At 42.5% G+C, this 20,767-nt stretch overlaps 1 protein-coding gene across 1 annotated transcript in view; it reads left to right on the forward strand.

Moving 5' to 3' along the window:
• The first annotated feature begins 14,483 nt into the window (after window positions 1–14,483).
• The window catches only part of xylt1 (xylosyltransferase I), an 80,431-nt gene continuing 74,147 nt past the window's right edge, over window positions 14,484–20,767 (forward strand). Inside the window, exon 1 of the mRNA XM_061091418.1 lies at window positions 14,484–14,762. Within this exon, the coding sequence (XP_060947401.1) occupies window positions 14,484–14,762 (279 nt within the window). The remainder of the gene's footprint in view (window positions 14,763–20,767) is intronic.

Here is a 20,767-nt window from a genome sequence, read left to right on the forward strand (position 1 = left end):
GGACAACATGAAGAACTAAAAGTGCATATTCCACATTTGTATCAGTCATAGCCATGCTAGAAGCAAGGCTGTGGCTAGGTTGACCATATCGGACAGACGGTCAACCACTTTTGTGCTGACTGAAATATCTCTGCAATAATGTGAAATTTTGTAGTGACATTTAAAGTTACCAGAGAATGTGTCGCATTGATTTTTGTGATCTCAAACAATGACCCTTGAGGATGGCATGAGGATGGCATTGTAGTTGTTTCATAAAAATCGTTCCCACTATTTGATGCACTGCCTTCATGTTTCATACAGATATTGAAGGCCATGAATTATAATAATAATGGTGATCATTCCATTCTGCAACAACATGCCACATTTTCATTTCAATACATTGGTTATAACCAAATACAAACAGATCTTATTTCATTCACGTCAACCGTAACCAAACATTAGTATGTTAACAGGCTAAACTAAGATGGTCAACCTAATAAACCAAACAAATATCTCTATAAACCAATATTGTACTTAATCACAGCCTGATAGAGTTTAGAGGGTTAAGAGAAAATAATTTTCACAATCCAAGGAAATTGTCGAAAGCACATTGTGCAAGTGCATTTAAGGAGTGTCCAAATCCACTTATGCTGATTTCGGGCTCAGAAAGGATCGCAATCAATCAAGTATGTGTTTAGGGTTTAAAATGCAATAATCAAGGCTGTCTTCTATTCACTCAAGAAACCAGGTGTGTTTGCACCTTGCCAAAATGTTTTTCCAGGAAGTAATAAGAGTAGAGGAAGTGGAAGGCACATTTTGCACATGCGTATGTACCTGTGCATATATCTTAATCAACTTCATGTCAAAATAACAATGAAACACTGCAGTGTTAAGTGGCTTTCCACTGCCTCACGATAGCAAAGCACCACTACGAACTTGACAGCAAGCTGAATTCTATTTCAACATGTTGCTGGACATAACAATGACAACTGCGTGTGTCCGAAATTAGCCTTGAACCACTTTGAACCAAGTGTAAAATGAAGCCTTTCATCTCTTTTTTTCCTCACCTCCGAACAGACCAGTAATAAAGCAATATAACAAAAACAATGTGTAATGGTTGACATGTTGGGAGACCACCAGCCGGGTTGTGTGAAACTGTCAGGTCCAAGTTGCTGCTGCCAACACTAGAACACCAGGAGCTGCTCTGTTAAGTGCTTGCTGTTCCACTTTGGCAAGAAATAGGAGAAAAAACAAATCAATTATCACAACAAAAGACAACTGTGACTCACTATATCAGTTAGTTATACAGGTCTGTTCACATCTGCCCCACAGTCATCCATCCACTATTTTAAAATTACACTATTGATTAACTAAGTGTTAATTTCATCAGCATTTAATCTATCTCTACTGTATAAGTGTTTTAGATATATACTTTTTAAATAGCATTGTTCATGTCCCATCCTTTGAACATTTCCAAAGTATAATACCAGTGTAATTTAACTTGGTTCCTATCGCCCTTATTGAAGACTAAATCCATGGATGTATTCACAGTCAAACCTCATTACATTTTGTTAATGTGCACAGATTACATATGATTATGTTGCTCCACTGCTAATTAAATCATCTGAATAGAACGTGAGCTAGAAATGCCCTTTTTTCTTGCAGGCCATGGTTCTAATTCTTCCCCATTTCCTTTTTCAAAAACCGCTTCTCTTTGTTTTATATTCACATACATTGGCAAGATTCTGCTGTGAATAATATGCCATTTTAAATTAAACTTATACTTCTATGTTGTTTCATAAAGCCACTGCACATTACGTTGAAATACATTTTTAAAAGTAGCTTATTTCTGCAGGAATTGGATCTGCTTAAAAATGTTATGCATATTTGTGCCTTCATTCTGAATGAAGTTTTGTTTTGCCTTTTTACTGCAACTCTTACAGTGTGAAATAAAGTCAAAAGGTGAAACAGATATGGATATAAAAATGAGAGAGAGAAATACAGCACAAAACTTCTCTGCTCCAAAGGTGTTGTTATTTATTAACTGTGTGATTATACCATAAAACATAAATACACATAGACATTTATAATTTTTTGCAGGTACATTTTCTTAACCACAGGCATCTGTGACCCTGAGGAGGTAAGATGAACCTGCAGTGGAGCAGACAGCAGTACATATCTTCTGAACACAGCAAATACACTGGTGGATTGAAGGCATCAATAGGTAACCACCCAAATTAGACTGTGCTGTTCCTTTACGGTGCAGCACACCAGATATAACTCTCGCCACCCGAGCAAGTCAACAAGAAATTTCACTCGTCTAAAAAAATGTCATTCTGCTGGCAAGAGTACACAATCTGCCACTTTTGTTGCCTAGCAACAAAAAATGTTATGGATCTGTAAAAGTGATGTGCTGACCTTCTACTAACTGTACAGTGTTCTTTGAAGAGGACACTGGGATCCAGGTCAGCTGCTATGGTATTGACATTACCTGCACAAAGGCACATGAAAAGTCAAATCTGTCTGATTTCAAACAACAGAAAAAATATCTCTACTCTGATGTGCAAATATGTTTCTACATCTTTGGGTCTTTTGTTTTCCTCTTTACAGAACATGTGGTGTTAATGCACTGTCTCGTAGAAAATTTCTCTTGGCTGACTTAATTTTTCCTTATCCGGTTGCCCTTCTGAAGCTGTGGTTTGCACTGGATGGTCTGTTTTCCCTAGTGGTGATTTCAGCTTTTTACCTGATAAGAAATGCTGCGTTCCTTCAGGATAAGCTGTCTGATGTGAGAAAAGCTTGGTATCCTGGAATCCATCCTTTTCCTCGGGAAAACATGCTCACAGTCATACACATGTGCACATTTGCCAGTGGAATCTGACAATCAGCCTCGTGCCTTGGGGGATAAGGTAACTGACTTCAGATCAATAGGCTCAGCTATTAAATGAGCAAATCACAAAAGTAAGCTGTCACCAGTGGGCTAAATGGAACTGTCACAACATGTCTCCAAGAGGTGAAAATATTTTGGACCTCTCAGTAAGTTTGCCTTGATCTTTGTGAGTCCTGGATGTTGTGGTATGTGCTCTAGGACACTGAAGAGTGATAAGTACTAATATTAGTTGGTCTTGGTTTCTACAACTCCCCTTGTTGGCTGCTTGCTTAGCCACACCCCCCGTAGTTACTGTTGCTATGCATTTTCATATTTCTCTTTTGGCAAATTTAGCCATAAAGAACCTGCGAGTATATCTATCTCTCCATCCATTATCTAAACCGCTTATGCTTTGAGGGTTGCCAGGGACTCTGGAGCCAATCCCAGCTGAGATTGGGTGGAAGCTGGGGTACAGGCCAAGTTGCCAACGTATTGCAGGACAGACATATAAGGCAAACAACAATTCATACTCTCAGGCTTTGGACTGTGGGAGGAAGAACCCCCAGAAACCCACGCAGACATAGGGAGAACATACTAATGCAACACAAAATCTTCATTACTTGGTTAAAAACTCTATAGCCAGTTGACTTTTCAATGTTTCATGTTGCTTAGTCTTAACACAAGATCCTAGTCAAATTTGGTGATGGATGGATATGATGTGGAGTAAGCCATGGTATCGAGGCAGATAAATGTGATTGACCAATCATGATCAATAATTTTTTATAGTGTATCAATTAAAACGGAGGAGACAAGGGTTTATGACCTATATACTTCAGCCAGACACCAGGGTGCAATCTAGAATATTTGACTCCACTTTATGGAGGGCAGTCATGTCGTCCATAAACTCTGATATAGAAGTGACTAGAAAATACAGAAATGCTCTAATACCTGAGATAGTAGGCAAGTTTACTACACATGCTAATGAGATGAATAAAGGGTTTACTTCATCCTCATACTTTTACTCTCAAGCATTAGGATTTGAGAGGTTTACAACTCTTGAGATACAGAGTCACTTAGTGTCTAATGCACATTATTTTGATGAGGTGAAATCCGTATGGTTGCTTAACTGTGATTGGACAATCACTGTCCAGGGAAGGGGCTCAATTCCAACAGCTAATTGAAAAAGAACCAACATGACTTCAACTAGATCGTGACATTTTCAATCTCTGACAGAGAGAGTATAGATTAGTTTCTGTAGAACAGTGTGAACACTGCATGAACTTTTTAGCAGGTCTTTACAGTTACATGAAATAGTCAACAAATGGTTCTTCCTGTTCCCACTCGTACAGCAGGATCTGCCGTGCAAAACCCCCGGCCGCTGCCATAGTCTCGGTGTATCGCAGTGGGAGAAAAAAGGCTCCCTCTGGTCTCCTGGGGCATCGCTGTCAAGGACACCTGTCTGCTGCTGTGTTTCTCTGTGTTCCGCCGCACTCCAGTCAGCACGCTGCCAGATTATATAAAACACTGAATGCATGAGAGTGTCCTACAGCAGGATGCCTAAGGCTTCACCAGTCATGCTGTGCAGCGCCCACCCGAGTTTTTCTCCCTCCTGTCCCAGACTCACTCCACCAGCTGGCTGCTCATCTGTCTCCTGCTCTCCTCTTCCCTGTCTCCCAGTTATGTGAACGTCAGAAGACACGCGCACAGTGTGTGTGAGGACGGGCTGCATGCTTGCATGAATCTCCCAGAGAGTTACTCTGGACAGTCGGTGTGTGTGTGTGTGTCTGTGTGTGTCTGTCTCCCTGAGTGACAAAGAGGTCGGTTATAATTAAAATCAGCATTTGTTGCCGCAGGGAATGGTAACCATCGTCGTGGCGACAGTCGGCCCACTCGGTCCCCTAAGCAACAGAGCTCCAGCTAATGAGAAGGGAAGACATGGCTCTGCTGCAAAAGGAGCAGGAGCTGTTCTCTTTCTCTTTTTATTTTTCCTTTTCTCTGTCTTTTAATCACTTTAGATTGTGCTCATAAATGCTTTTGTTTTTCTGCTCCCAGTCCTTCCCCCTCATCTATCTCTCTTTGTGCTCTTTACTAATTTAGCAGCCCAATACGCAAACTGGCCGTGCTTTGATTATGTTTTCTGTTTTCTCTCCCATTTTTACCAACTTCACACCTTCTTTCCAATTACATCTATTTTTGTCCTTCATCTCACTCTTCTTTCATTTTGCTCTCATTCATGGCAGTGAGTGCATCTCCTCCTCCCCTGCTTCCTCCCTTCCTCTTTCTCATCCCTGTCAGGATTAACAACTTTACATTTATTTAATTTGCACCATCTCTCTCCTCTCCCTCATTCATTTATGAAAGGCTCAAAGATTTTCGGACAGTAGGTGAGCACATAAAGACATTTGAAATTCAACACAACATTTATCTGTCTGTGGTCTGCAGCCTTATCTCTGTAGCATTGGCTGTTTGCCTGCAGAAATACCACCAAGTTCATCATTTCTGCTGCAATTCAAATGCCAAAATACTTTCAAGGAGCTATATGACGAGAATACAGATTAAACACTTGATCGTGGAGGAAAGAATACTTAAGCAACTCTTCTTTGTGACAAGTGCCGCAATCCAACAGCATTATGCTCCTCCCCACCTAATGTATGATGGCCTGCAGTTAAGATGTACAGAATACTGTTCCATATTGTGCTGTAGTTTGGATGGACGTGTTCAATTGCGTCTTTGTTCCAGCTCTGGGCCACAGCAGAGGTGGACGGGGATAATTGTAGCAAACAGTTGGGCTGAAAATGAATAGCTATTGCAAGCGAACCACATGCAATCCTGAAAATGGCAGGAATGTCTAATTGCCTTGTCGATTCAAGAACCACAAGGTCAGCAGCTCGCACTCTTGAGAGAATTATCTTCCTGTGGCTCCTTTAGAGTTGTTATTTTGGGCTTTGCATAATATGCTTTGTCTGCGTGTCTGTCAAGGCATTCCTGAAGATGAAAACCACAGTGTGGTGCTCAAAATGATAACCTCTTTTTTTGTGTTTCAGCAGCCAGTAAAGTGTGTAAATTCACCTCCCAATCCTAGGCTCCACAGATGCAAAACTTGTGTCTTGTGTTTAAAATTTGCATCTAGCAATTTTCTTGTTTTACTCCCTCAATTATCCTATGTTGCCCTTCATTCAACATCAAACCAACTATCAATTTGTCAGGAAGCAGCAGCTTTTGTCTGAGTCAGGTCTACAATCTTACTTATTCACCTCAGTGGTTTGTTGCTCTGAAACAAAGGACGGAAGGACCAACATGACTTTCACCATGAATAGCTTTCATTAGTGTCCTCAACATTATTACATAAAGTGTTCTTATGTTCTCTTTCTTTAGTATTAAATCACATCCTGAACTCCAAAGCTTTCTGAGCATTGGTTTGATAGAAGCAGGAAGCGGAGGTATCCAAGGTTGAACTTAAGTGAAGTAAAGAAAGAATCGTGACAAACCTTTTTATTCTGGAGTTGACTCAGACCTGTTAAAAGGTTATGTGGCAAATATTGATGCTTTATTATTTGTATTTATTTGTGTGTGTGGGCAGTTGTGTAACGGCATCTCAATCTGCTTGTGTGTAAAGGAATCTGCAAATTTGTATTCAGAATCTGTGCGTACGGAATCAGAGTTATTAACAGGTAAAAAAATCATCTGTAAATGTCGGATTTGTACATATGTAGACAAATCTGCAAATGTGTGGATAGAGTTTTAAGTAAGAAGTGTTTCACTCTAAGAGATGGAAATACAGACAATTCATCAGGTACGACTCAACCACCGACTGCAAGGCAGGTCTCTCAATTGGCAGCTGTTTCATTTGAGATTTTTGCTACACTTCTGACATGGTAGATCTGCATCTGTATCCACAATGTTATAACCCTAACCCTGAACTGAATATGACAGGCAAAGCGGGCGTTTAAAAAGATAATGTCACTTAACCACGGACATGTTTTCAAAGAGCCTCATTGACAGCAGCCATCATACCCAGGTCAGGTAGTGTAGGGTTAGGGTTTTTTTAACAAATCTACAAATCTGATTATGAACACAACTGCAAATCTCACACACACACACACACACACACACACACACACACACACACACACACACATAACTCAGCACACACACAGACAAATACTGCTACAAAATTTGTCCCATAAAACAAAAAACATTATTTTGGCTGATGGCCTTTAGTAGCACAAAGCTCAATCACTTATTCAGCAGCACAGAGTAAACATGATAAATGCTTGGAGGAGGCAGTCTCCTCTTCCAGTCACCAGTGCATTGAGTGTGTTGTAACTGTCCCTTGTGTGCCAGATCTTGGTAAATGGAAAACAATCCCTGCTGCAGTTTTCTATGTACAGCAAACGAAGCTGCAACCTCAGTCTCAAACAGAGTTGTCTGTTTTGAAGGATTAGGTGAACCAATGTAACAGCTTTAACATCAGCAGGCTCAAACCTTTTACAACAATGGCTCTTGTTTGTCACTGTGTCACAGTTGTCACTCAGAGTAGGGGGGGGGGGGGACTGTCTGCCCTCCTCATCAGAGTCTGGAGTAGTGCGTCTGGTCTTTAAAGCTGCACTAATCAATATTTTTATGCTTGCGACAGCTGAGGCCAGAGGCATGATGTTTTCCGTTTGTCTGTACATTTGTCCGTACAAATAGTTCATCTGTCCATCCCATTCTTGTGAGCACAATATCTCAGAGATGACTTGAGGGAATTTCTTGTCATGTCAAAAAGGTTAAAAAGAAAACTCACTAAACATGTTTCTGACCATAACTCAGGTATTCATACTCAAACTAGAATGGCATTCAGTGGAGAGCTCCGCCAAGAGTCCCCAAAATTCAAAATTGCTCACAATATCAGTAAACCACGCTGGATTGTTTTTCATCAAGATCTGTATTATTCCCTGGGACATTTGGTGAACATTTTGCTCCCTGTTAGCTAAATGTGTAGATGTTTGCTTACAAATTTGGCCAGTAAATCTTGCTTGAGCCAGGCATGTGGAGTTTTAAATATGGGATAACGGAATACGAAATGTAGGTGAAATTTAGAGCGATTCTATTGTTCTTCGGTATCCACTGTCCTGAAGTGTAGCCAACAGCAACTTACAGTTTTTCTCGATTGCTTAAGCACGATTTTCAAAACAGGGCCGTGTTTTCAAAACACTACACACAATTAGTACAACCACACACCCGATTAGCAAAACACTACAGATCCTTTGCAAAATTAAACACTCTTGTAAAAACTATACACTTCTTTTTAAAAACCACACTTTGTTACTATATGAAACACACGTTTCACATTACTATAATCTGTTTGCACGAGTTACACTCTGCTGTGATAAACCTAAAACACTTTTAGCACTTCTACTTCCCTATGATTAGAGTAGGCTACTATCAACAAAGTACAAATATAATGTAAATTCATCAAACACTACACAAGACCAATGTTGCAGACTGAAGAAACTCATTTATTTCTCAACACGACCAAAATGTTGACATAGAGATTCATAATACTGTAATTATTGTAGTTCAAAAAAAAAAAACAGTATACAATAGTACAGTAATTTCACAGGAAATGGTAACAGAAGTGCTGATAGTGCATAGAATACAGTACTGTAAGCAGTGACTGAAACCGTGCAGATGTTTTTGATATGATGATATTTTTACAATACCTATTTTCCAGTCGAAATGTTCTCATCACACTTGCCACTGTATATCGGCTTAGATTTGGCTGTACTCGCAGTCCAGCCTCCCTCAGCGTCAGGCCGTGGTTGACAACGTGGTCAACCAGTGTTGCGCGGATCTCATTTGTTGGATTCGGTCCTCTTTGAGCACCTTCTTGTCTTCCTCTTCCTCTTCCTCCCCTTCCTCCTCCTCCTCGTCCTCCTCCTCGTTCCCCTCTTCCTCCTCGTCCTCCTCGTTCTCCTCGTCCTCCTCCTCCTCCTCGTCTTACTCTTTCTCTGACTCTTTCCATTGTGCTTGGAGAACGATGAACTCACTTACTGCTTTTTATAGTGCTTACACACCTGATTGTTGTGTCTACAATTAAGCAAACAAGTGTTTGCACACCTGATGACTGTGTTGAACCAATTGGTTGGACGGTGTGGTAATTTGACAGTCAGTGCTTTGGTATTGCAAAGACGTGACTTCATGATAGATTTTTGTGTGTAATGTATGTTAAGTGTGTTTAGTGTTTTGCAAATCACTGTGTGTAGAGTTTTGCAACAAGTGTGAGGTTGACAATGTGCTTATAGTTGTGCAAATATGGGCTGATGTTTTGCTTCTTGAGTGTAAGGTTTTGCTAATAGTGTACTACTTTTAATTTTATTGTGTAAGCAATCCAAAAAAACTGTAAGCAGAAGCTGCAGATTTTCCTAAATTCTGAGTCACACATCGGTGCAGTTGTCAGCCTGGCATCGGCCGCAGCCTCCTCTCAGGGTGGGCTTTTGTTTTGTGGGTCAAATTGTTTACAAGTAAATTATAGTCTTTAGTGCATGAATTTACATGATTTTACATCTTATTCAAATTATAAACGTTCTACATAATCATTTCTAAATGTTGAAACTTGTTCTCTGGCTCCTCTTTATTTACCCAAAGACCTGGCAGCGTGAAACAGATGTTTGGGAAATGACTGAGGATCTTAGGCTGATAAAAGATAGAGGCTCTGAGTAAATATTATCGCTTGTCGTCATTGTTTGCCACCAGGTAAGTTGGCATTTGGCCAAGCGCACCCTGCTTTTTACCAAACAGACACTTATACAAAAAAATATATAAAGCTGTATTAGAGCTGCATATATACAATAATTCATTATGAACTGTGTACCAACAGTCAAGGAGATGATGGATAAGTTGCTTGCAAATTTGTGATATAATATTCAACCCGATGAATGAAAGGAATTCATCAAGAACACAACATGTTGGTGTGCATAACACACACATATATACACACACAAATAAAAGCTGGAATAATGTGGATGTCTATATGAACTGAATTTTCCAGACTCATGACCTTTGGCCACTGAAATCGAATCATTGAGTCCAAGAGACAACTGACAAAAGACATTTCCTGAAACAGACTTGAAATATCATGTTCAAGAGGCTATAATGAACTTGACCTTTGACATTGACCACCCGAATAGTTTAATTCATGGGTCTAAGTGAACAAGTGCCAAATTCAAAATGATTAAATTTATCTGTAAGATTACACCTTCAAAAAGCAAAAGGAGTTGTGTGGGAATATTTCTGCCAGGCGGATGTTCCTGACATATTACTAAAATCGAATCAGTTCATATTTCAATCCATGTGAACGTTTGTACCAAATTTGAAGAATTTCCCTTGAGGTGTTGCTGAGATGTTCCATTCATAACACCCAAAACGTGATTTACAAGGTCACTTTGACATGGACCTTTATGCACCAAATTCTAATCATTTCATCCGTGAATCCAACTTAACATTTTTATAAAATTTGAGGAAATTCCATCAAGTGTTCTTCAGATATCCTGTTCACTACAACGAGACGGATGGCTGGACAACCAGTACCCACCGGCTGTATCCAGAGCGCCAGCAGAGTATAATAATTATTGGCAGTTTGATTAGAACATGCACATTCATTTTTTGGGACTCCCACTGTTAACATCAGAAAATGTTCTTATTAACTAATTTAATTAATATTAATATCATTTCAAATGGATAACGCTGTCAGCATGAATATTCGAATGCCCAAATACATCATTATGCAGTTCAAGCTCTCCGATAGCTCAGTACATTGAAGCATACGTAGCACTGAGTGATGAGTGGTCTTTTCGGAGAAGTGCACTACACCATGATAAATGTTATGATGCAGCCTGGATGTGGCCATGACACATAACCTTTTTAAGGCCCATGATTGGCTGATTCAACGTCTGGGCAGACATCATATTAGTCCTCATTTTACAACACTGTGGAGTCACTGGCATCAGTGCTTGAGCCACATTAAACCTTCGGTATATGAAGAAGATTATTTTTTTTTTTCATTTACAAATAAAAGTATGTAATAAAAGTAGGATTCTTTTGATAGGAGTATATTGTATTCATTTAATGAAAGGGCCGTGGTCTTTGGTTGGCACCATGAATGACATCTTGTTAACATGCACCAGGCAAAATTATAAGAATTATCTTATTAAGTATAGGTGCAGTATTGGGCTGTGCATCTGCGAGAGGAGCTTTTTCTGTCTCTGTTACTGGTGGTGTTGGCTTGTATGAAGCTCAGGAAGCTTATTTAACAAGCATCTCTGAATCACTCCGCAGAACTGAGCTGAAAGTTTGATTGAACTAAAAATATTCCCAGCTCAGAGTTGGACTTGACAGTTATTTATGAAGCTTCATACACAATCGCTCAGGAAACGGCAGACAGTATCTTGTGAGTCTGAATGATATAATCATTTTTAACACATCGTGTGCTTTTTCTTAGTAATTAACACGTACAGTCAAGACTAACATCAGATCTACAGACTCTATGCAGATGCGGTGATGGATTTATTTCCTTTGGCTCCCCTCCTAAGACTAATTCATGTGAAAGTTCGGTGTGGATTCATTACAAGGTGTATCCTCTGCGCTACAGAAAGGATTTTATGTGAGCTGTTCAGGGACAAATCCAAGAAGACCAGCAGTTTGAGAAGCATCTTTTTAAATCATTTTAAGAGGCAGAGAAGTGATGAATAGGAATAGTGCCGATGGAGCTCCAAGGTGCAATAAACCCAGTCACAGCTGTGAGGGAGCCAAAAATATCACTGCTGTAGAACTCACCACCAATTCAATGCAAAACTGCAGGAATTTGTTTGTGTGGAGCAGGAACAGAATTGTGTGTTCAGTGTTTTCAATATCATACATTCTGTATTCCCGCACTACAATGCAGCTAAATGTGCAGTACTTCTGTCAGAACTTTAATTGTATTGCAAATTCATGTCTGATAAATATATTTTTGTTTTCATATGTTCCTCTTTTTCTCGATTGTGTCTCTCACAATCAGCTCTTGATCTTAAATAGACTAATCAAATAAACATTGATTAGCTAATTCTGAGCTATTGTTGAGCATTTTTGCCACATAATGGATGTTGGAACAACAAGGTCTTTTTATCAGATGACTTGTACAATGTCTTTTCTGTGTGTTCATCGTAGTGCATGGAACCACATTGGATTTCCTTGTATCCATGACATGCGTATTTTCGGGTTATAATACATGAGGCTCTCCGAAGAATTCACACCAATCGGGGGCTTTTGTTTGCGACTTGTGTAACTCGGGGGGGGGGGGGGGGGGGGGGGGGAACTGGCAAATCTGGCTGAAAATTATGTTGTGTGAACAAGGATTGAGCTGCTTCAGTTTCAGGGACCTGCTGTGGCTTCACGCTGCATGGCTCTCTGTCACACTGTCATGACTTACTCGGACACTCAAACAACTATGGTTTTCATACTATGACAAAAAATCTGCAGTGAAAGGGCTTATGAAGGAGATATAAAATATTGATTGCGACCTTTATTTCCTATGGAGGTTTGTGGCTCCAGTTAGAAGCCTCAATCCACAGCAGTCCGGTCTTTTCTTTAAAAGTAAATGAGGTAAATTGGTTTTATTCCTGTGCTTAAAAATGAACAAAGTGTCCGTCTCTGGCTGATTAAATCGATTTGAGATTTTTGATAAATGATTAGTTTAAGCAACAGGGTGGCATTTTGGTTGAATAGGAAAAAAGTCAATCAGATCTTTATGGCAATTATCGGCCATGTCTTCGGGCAAATCACTTTATTCCTAGCAGCTCCACTGCACAGCTGTAACATACCTCCCGGAAAGCAGGGAAGAAAAAATATTAATATACCTCTTGGATTCCAGCTGGGATCCAGCAAGTGGGGTGTAAATGGAGATAATGTTTCCAAAAACTTACAGAGAAGACAGAAATTCCACAGGGTAGCATAGTTTAGAGGGGGCCCGAGGAAATAATATATCGGGGGACCCAGAGTTCCTGTAGCTACACCCCTGTATGGACAAGTTAATTCACTGTCAAGAAGCCCTAGAGGCCCAATGATAGTCTATGATAATAATAATGGAACAGAGGCGGATCCAGGGGGGCCAAGGGGGGTCACAGGCTCCAGCTGAAATCGGTTTAGCCCCTGCAGTGCCCCTGTCCTGTCCTTGGTCCTTTTTAAAATGAACTAGTAATTTACTAAAGATACTAAAGAAAAATATGACAATTCATTCAGAATAATGTTTTCCTACACTTTTTTGAAGTACTAATGTTCTTGAACACTGCTAAATTGTATTTGCTAAAAGCTATAGAGCTAACAGTAAACAAGGACTGAGGCTATATCCACATTACACTGTTTTCAAATGAAAATGCATCAACTCTGCTAAAGTTTGGAAAGGTTTCTGACCCTGTTTTAATTTGAAAACTCAAGAGCTGTGTTTTAGACTGGATGGGCAGAAACGGATATGTTTGGAAACGATGATGTAGAGTAGACCCATAGGTCCATTCGGTCATGACGTTACCTTCCTTAATGCAAAAGAAAACAAAAGGACATTAGCTGCCAGTGTTAAACACAGCGTGGCTAATCATCCTCGAGCGTTACTGACCCTGTTGCCTTTACTAAAAGCGATTGTACAATTTAACTACGCATTTTACAACGATACAACTGTTGACACGAGTAGAACATGATCTATTATTCAAGCTATCTGCTAGAATTCTGCATCTTAAAACCAAAATGCCCAGTGCACGTGAGTGGTCAGGTGACGTGCGTCTGCAGGCAAATTAGTATAAAACTGATATGGAGTCAAAACACTTATGTGGACAGAGATCATTTTAGTTTGAAAACACTGTTTTCAAATGATATTGGAGTAGTATCAATGTAGTGTTAACTGTCACCTTACTGGATCAGTAATTGTACATGGATGTGTCGAGGGAATTTCACCCAGACATATAACAAATGCTGTAAGAATTCACTGAATCAAACACCACACATAGACAAGTACTTAGTTTTCACTTGCAAGGGAAGTCCGCACCTCTGGTGGGTCGCAGCCCACTTCAACGGTACTTCCTGTTCAGTTTGAAATCAACACTGCTTGTGTTATATTGAGAGCCAGACATGTTGTTGTAAGACTGTCACACTTTGCATCAGCAGTACATTCAGCACATGATAACTTTATATACTTCTAACAGGATGTTGGCCCCTCTGTGTGATTATTTAATCCTAGATCCACCACTGTAGCGGACATGGCCAACACCAGCATTTGCGTGTATTGGATTCATTATCAGAATTTCTATAGAGATGAACATTAGGTCCAGCGTGTGTGTGTAGTTTCTCTGACACAGAGAGGGGACACCGTGTCTGTCTGTGGACACCCTGTCACCCAGCTCCACCACACGGGGGCGCTGTGCCTCTCCTTCCCCACTTTCCTCCTCGCCTCCGCCGCCGTGCAGCTCAGCCTCCCTCCCTCCCGCTCCTCCTCCTCCTCCTCCTCCCTCTCCTCCTCCCCCTCCTCCTCCTCCTCCTCCTCCCTCTACTTGCACCGCTTCCTCCCGCCGCGCTGCGCACAGCCACAGACGGCTCCTCCAGCTCCTCCAGCCCCGGTGCGGAGACGATGGTCGGCGGCGTGTGTGCTCGCAGGCTGGCCCGCCGCTCGCGGTCGGCGCTGATCGCAGCCCTCACGGTGCTGCTGGTGCAGACCCTGATCGTGTGGAACTTCAGCAGCCTGGACTCCGGCGAGGACGGAGGCGCCAGCGTGCGGGAGAAGAGGGACCGGCTGGCGGGCAACAAAGCCGCGGGCAGCGACTACTTCCAGCAGCGGGTCCAGCAGCGGCAGCATCTCCCTCCTCCTCCGCCGCCAGGGAGGGGGGCGGCTCGCCACATCCAACAGCCGGTAAGACCCGCCGAGCCGCCGCCGATGTGATCATGTCATGTAGAGAGAAAAGAGAGAGAGAGATTGTGCTCATCGTGGCCGGGGATGGAGCCCGGAGCGGCTGGCACTGTATGTATGGGCAGGCGGGTCCAACACGTTCCCGGAGCCGAGCACACGATCACACGGCCTCGGCTCTGAGGGGAGCGAGTGCCCGGGTGGTTGTCAGCCTCCGCCGGCTCCTGGTAGGAGGTGTGAGGAGGCGGACGAACCCCCGTGTTCCCCCCGGGGAGGATGCTGAGGAGACGGGCATCCTCCAGCTCCAGCTGCACCATGCCAACCGCTGGGGGACGAGATGTGAAGTCAGCGTGTAGTTCACTCCAGGACAGCACGGCACGGCACGGCACGGCAAATCCCCTCCGCGAGAGAGCAGCCGTGGAGGTGTGTGGAGAGTCCGGGTCCCGGACCGGGGCCGGAGCTTCTACCTGTCACGGTCTGTGTGGTGTTTAGAGTCAAACACAGGAGCTGCACGGCTCAGCAGCTCCTGGGAGAGAGAGAGAGCAAGGCCAAACTGAGACATAATCTCATTTGCCAAGGGTTTTTGCTTTTGATGAGTGCACAGAGATTAGGCTCGTCTGTTGTCTGTGGAAACGCAAACAGTTTTATTGGTAGTGGCAGAAAACACCAAAGGTCAAGATGGATGTGATGGTGGAGCCAGAGCACACATGCACCCCCCCCTGCACAATGAGCATCTTTGCAAAGCAGAAGGAATAAATTAAATTACACACATAGCCTGTGGAGCTGGGTCCATTCTCAAGCGGAGCAGCTGATGCACAGTGGAAATTTGAAAAAATTGCCCACCACCCCAAATCTGAAATGTTTATTTGCAGACTCCTTCGCTGACTGACTGCTCCCTGCGCCCCGGAGGCTTACACACACCGAGAAGCTTTTTGTGTATTTGTACAGTGCTTCTGCGGAGCATGTGATTAATTTCCCCCAACCTGATGTCTGGAATTAAATTCTCCAAAAAATTGAGCCTCCCGCTCGAATGATCTCTCAAGCAGTCAGCCCCCCCCCCTGCCCACAAAATGAATAAGAAAAGAAATTGGACGCATTTACTCCTGGCAAGCTTGCTGCATTTCCCCCCCCCTTCCCTTCGTAAAAGCTGCCAGCCATTCAAGTAGAGCCCATGCTCCTCTCCAGCCACCATGCAACCAGCAGATAACCGTCTGCGATGTGGTGTGATACACTGTGGCCTCGGCCGCACAGTCACTCACTCTGAGCTCCTGCACTGTATCATCTGTCTCCTCCGCAGATTTTACTGTGACTCACTCACTTCCTCTGCTATAGGACCCACACTCGTCCCACCTGCCGGCTTCTCCACAGCACAAAGTCACAGCAAGGACGGCTTCCATTCGGGCCATTTGTTCTGTATACTTTGACAGACTGGGAATCCCGTAGTGAAATATCGGTGTAATATCCCAGCAATGCTCCTGCAGGGACTGTGAGGTTTGTTAGTGAGTTTGCATTAGAAGCACTTTAGGACATTAGTATTTATTTCTCCTTGTGAGGAATATTTGTAACTGTAGGACTCGGCGTAAACAACACAACGGCAGCTGTGGACCGGTTGTTGTGTGACAACCTGCTCACGCTGCGTCAACACCCATTTGTGCAAATATGTGGTGCTATTAAATCACACAGTGGATGTGCACCCTTGATCTTTCAAAGAAGGGCTTACCTCCCCACGGGCCCAAAGCACTTCACACTGCCTGGATAGGAGAGTCAGTCCACCAGCCAGTCAGTCAGCAGGCCTGATGCCAGCCTGTCCACTCTCTCTCTCTCCCTCTCTATGCTCCCCCCTCAACTCTTAACATTCAACCATATAGTCGCCCTCAACTGCTTAATCACTGCATTTTCATTCTTGTGGGTGGTGTGTGTGTGTGTGTGTGTGTGTGTGTGTGTGTGTGTGTGTGTGTGTGTGTGTGTGTGTGTGTGTGTGTGTGTGTGTGTGTGTGTGGACTGGCCCGGCAGAGTGGTCCGGCCTGAGGGTGACGCATAAGCGCCAACTGATGCTCTATAGAGTCTATACGATGCACCACGCCTGACAGAGGGGAGCGCGGCACTTCCAGGATAGAATGAGCCAGAAGCTACAGTGTGTGACAATAGCAGCGTCTCTACGTGATAACTTGTGTCCGACGGAAACATTATGCGCAGCCCAGGATGTGTCACCGCAGCAGGCAGGAGCTGCGGTCGTCATTAGTGGTCGTCTCCTGTTGTGTCTTTTGAGGAAATGGTGAGGCCGAGCATTTGGATGTTGTTGTTGTTGTTGTCGGCCGACAGATTCCACAGCTTGTTGTTCACCTCTCACTTCACTATCTATATATATAAGGACATGGAGAACTTGAAGTTAGCTGGGAGTTCCCACCTGTTGCAGATGCCCCATCACAACTTCCTACTTATCAATTATTCTGTCTTGTTTTGCCTGACAGTGCATGGCTCTCACAATTATAATTAATAAGTGCTTATTAGGGTAGCCCCGGTAATGGATGGGAAAAAGTGCTATTGTGCTGAAATTAAACCAATCTACCTTCGACAGGAGACGGAGTAAAAGCTTTGAAAGGCGTCTGACTCCGAGCTTCACATCTGGTCGTCAGCATTTTCTTTCCATCTGCCACGGTAGTCATATACTGTCATGAACCCCATGTGCCCAGCGGGCGTCCGGCTCACACATGTTGAGTTTTCCTGTTAGTCATGGTAATACATGTAACATTACCTCTGATGTACACTTTTCCCCTTGCACAGGGTTTTCCTAAACGCTTTCCTACGGTTCAGACGGCAGTTCAAATGGTCTGAAAACACACGTTCACCTCAGGTTTCTTCTCTCCATTGTTCCACAGCATGATGATAATACTTACACTACAAGCCTAACCACAAAATATGACACATCATCTCATTATATATATCTTCACTGCAGTTATTTTCCCACAGTTGTACGCTTGGCTCAGGGCTGATTTATACAAAGAAACGCGTGCCAGCGGATATTTTACTTGAATAGTTTGTGACTGCCAAATATCTCGTTCATTTTGTCTCTGAGAGGAAACAACAGTGCAGCACGGCTCCCGGTTCGAATCCCAGCTCGGCAGAGGGTCTTTATGTGTGGAGCTCGGATGTTCTCCCTGTGTTTGCGTGGCTTTTCTCTGGCTTCGTTCCACAGTCCAGGGACACGCAGAATGGAGTTATGTTAATTGGACACTCTAAATAGACCTTTGGTGTTAATGTGAATGCGAGGAGTAAAGGTTGTTTCTATTGTCTCGCTGGCAACTTGTCCAGGGTGTTCCCTGCCTTTTGCCCAATGTCAGCAGGGACAGGCTCCATTTCTCCCCCTTGATCTGCAAAGAATATTAGACCATGGATGGAGGAACTTTAGACAATAAAAGAAGCTAAAAATGTCAGTTTTCTAGCTTTCCACTTGACCATAACTAATATGATATTAATTATTTCGTGTAATTTAAAGAAAACACTTATTGTGACATAGTTGTGGTAACTTTTGTTGCAATGTTTTTTGGGAACTTGACAAGGAAAAGTAGAATCCATTGAAAGACTATCAGAATTAACACTAAAGGGCTTGAAAATGATCCTCACATGCTACCAAATCACAATGCACTTCACATCTGCTTTTCATTTGGGAGCTTCGCTTGAATCCGTCGCTGCTACACCAGCCTGTTCTCCAACCACCAGCACAACCACGACATGATTCATCCCACTGTGTCCATGATCACAGTGCTGACTCACACACGCACACACACACACACACAGACACACACACACACAAACACACACACACACACACACACACATACCAAACTCACACAAACAATCCAAAATTATGTAGATGCAGAGAAGCACCCACATACACTTACATATTTATAGCAACACATACAGTCACATATACACATTGTATAAGTAGTTTCTAGGAATAGCCAGACAGTGAAGTGCCACGACACAGAGCGGGACAAGGGGGCATACATACAATCATAGGTGACACAGCTCCATAGCAACAATGTCTTTGAGTGTGAGTGTGTAAACACAGTGACACCAAAAATCACTGCTTTAGAAGGATTAGGTCTATGTGTGTAGCATCTTATCTACCTTCTTATTCCACTGAGTTGAACATGTCTTCTTCTACGTCCTCGGGTAAACTACACCGCGTTCCACATTATTATGCAGATTACACTTTGCTCAGATTTTCCTAAATAGTAATGCACAGCCAGTCAGTATATTTTTCAAGTCATCAACTGTTAGAGTATAATTCAGATTTTATTGAACAAACCTCCCAATGATAACAGTATTTTTTTCAAAAATAAAAAACTCAAAATGCAGTGTTCCAAATTATTATGCAGAGTTTCTGAGTTTCTGAGTTTCAAGATATTTTATAGGTTGTAAAGAACTAAAAATGGTCATTTGTTGAATTTGCAGCATTAAGAGGTCATATTTACTGAAACCAAAAAAAGTTTTAATCAAAAACATCTTAACAGGTCAAGTTACATGTCAACATAGGACCCCTTCTTTGATATCACCTTCACAATTCTTGCATCCATTGAACTTGTGAGTTCTTTGATAGTTTCTGCTTTAATGTCTTTGCAGGATGCCATAATAGCCTCCCAGAGCACCTGCTTGGATGTGAACTGCCTTCCACCCACATAGATATTTTGCTTGAGGATGCTCCAAAGGTTCTCAATAGGGTTAAGGTCAAGGGAAGATGGGGGCCACACCATGAGTTTCTCTCCTTTTATGCCCATAGCAGCCAATGCCCCAGAGGTATTCTTTGCAGCATGAGATGGTGCATTGTCATGCATGAATATGATTTTGCTTCGGAAGGCACGGTTCTTCTTTTTGTACCACGGAAGAAAGTGGTCAGTCAGAAACTCTACGTACTTTGCCGGGGTCATTTTCACACCGTCAAGGAACCCTGAAGGGGCCGACCAGCTCTCTCCCCATGATTCTGGCCCAAAACATGACTCCGCCACCTCGTTGTTGACGTCTCAGCCTTGTTGGGACATGGTGGCCATTCACCAACCATCCTCTACTCCATCCATCAGGACCATCAAGGGTTGCACGGCACTCATCCGTAAACAAAACAGTTTGGAACTTAGTCTTCATGTAGTCCTGAGCCCACTGCAACCTTTTTTGCTTGTGAGCTTGGTTTAGAGGAACGAATAACAGGTTTAAGGACACTTGCAAACCTCTTGAGCATCCTTCATCTTGAAGTTCGCGAGACTCCAGAGGCACCAGTGGCTTCAAACACCTGTTTGCTGCTATTCAATGGCATTTTAGTGGCTGCTCTCTTAACCCTACAAATTTGTTTGGCAGAAATCTTCCTTATTTTGCCTTTGTCTGAACGAACCCGCTTGTGCTGTGAATCAGTGACAAATTTCTTCACCGTCCGATGATCACGCGCAATTCTTTTGGAAATATCCAATGTTGTGTTACCTTGACCAAGGTATTGCACTATTTGCTGCTTTTCAGCAGCAGAGAGATCCTTTTTCTTCCCCATTTTGCCTGAAACATGTAGCTTGCTTAATAATGTGGAACATCCTTCTTAAGTAGTTTTCCTTTGATTGGGCTCACCTGGCAAACTAATTATCACAGGTGTCTGAGATTGATTTCAATCATCCAAATAGCCCTGAGACACAATACCATCCATGAGTTTAATTCAAAAACTAAAAAATGAATGTTTTTGACCCTTATATCCAATTTGCATAATAATGTGGAACGCGGTGTACAGCTGTGATCACCAACTGGGTCAAACTGCAGGTCCAAATCGTCGCCAGATAATTTTGTCTATTTGAAAATTTTGATTTCATCATATCGGACTGACATCATGGCCACAACATTTATGGAATCACTTCCTCTTCTTTGTGAAGATTGTGTTAATTTTATAACAGACCTACATGTACTGTATGACAAAATAACAGTAGCCAGAGCTTATATTACAGAGAGGAATCTCAAAAGGTTTTTTGGCGTGGTTT

Source organism: Limanda limanda, chromosome 2 (assembly GCF_963576545.1).
Source record: "Limanda limanda chromosome 2, fLimLim1.1, whole genome shotgun sequence".
Lineage (NCBI taxonomy): Eukaryota > Metazoa > Chordata > Actinopteri > Pleuronectiformes > Pleuronectidae > Limanda > Limanda limanda.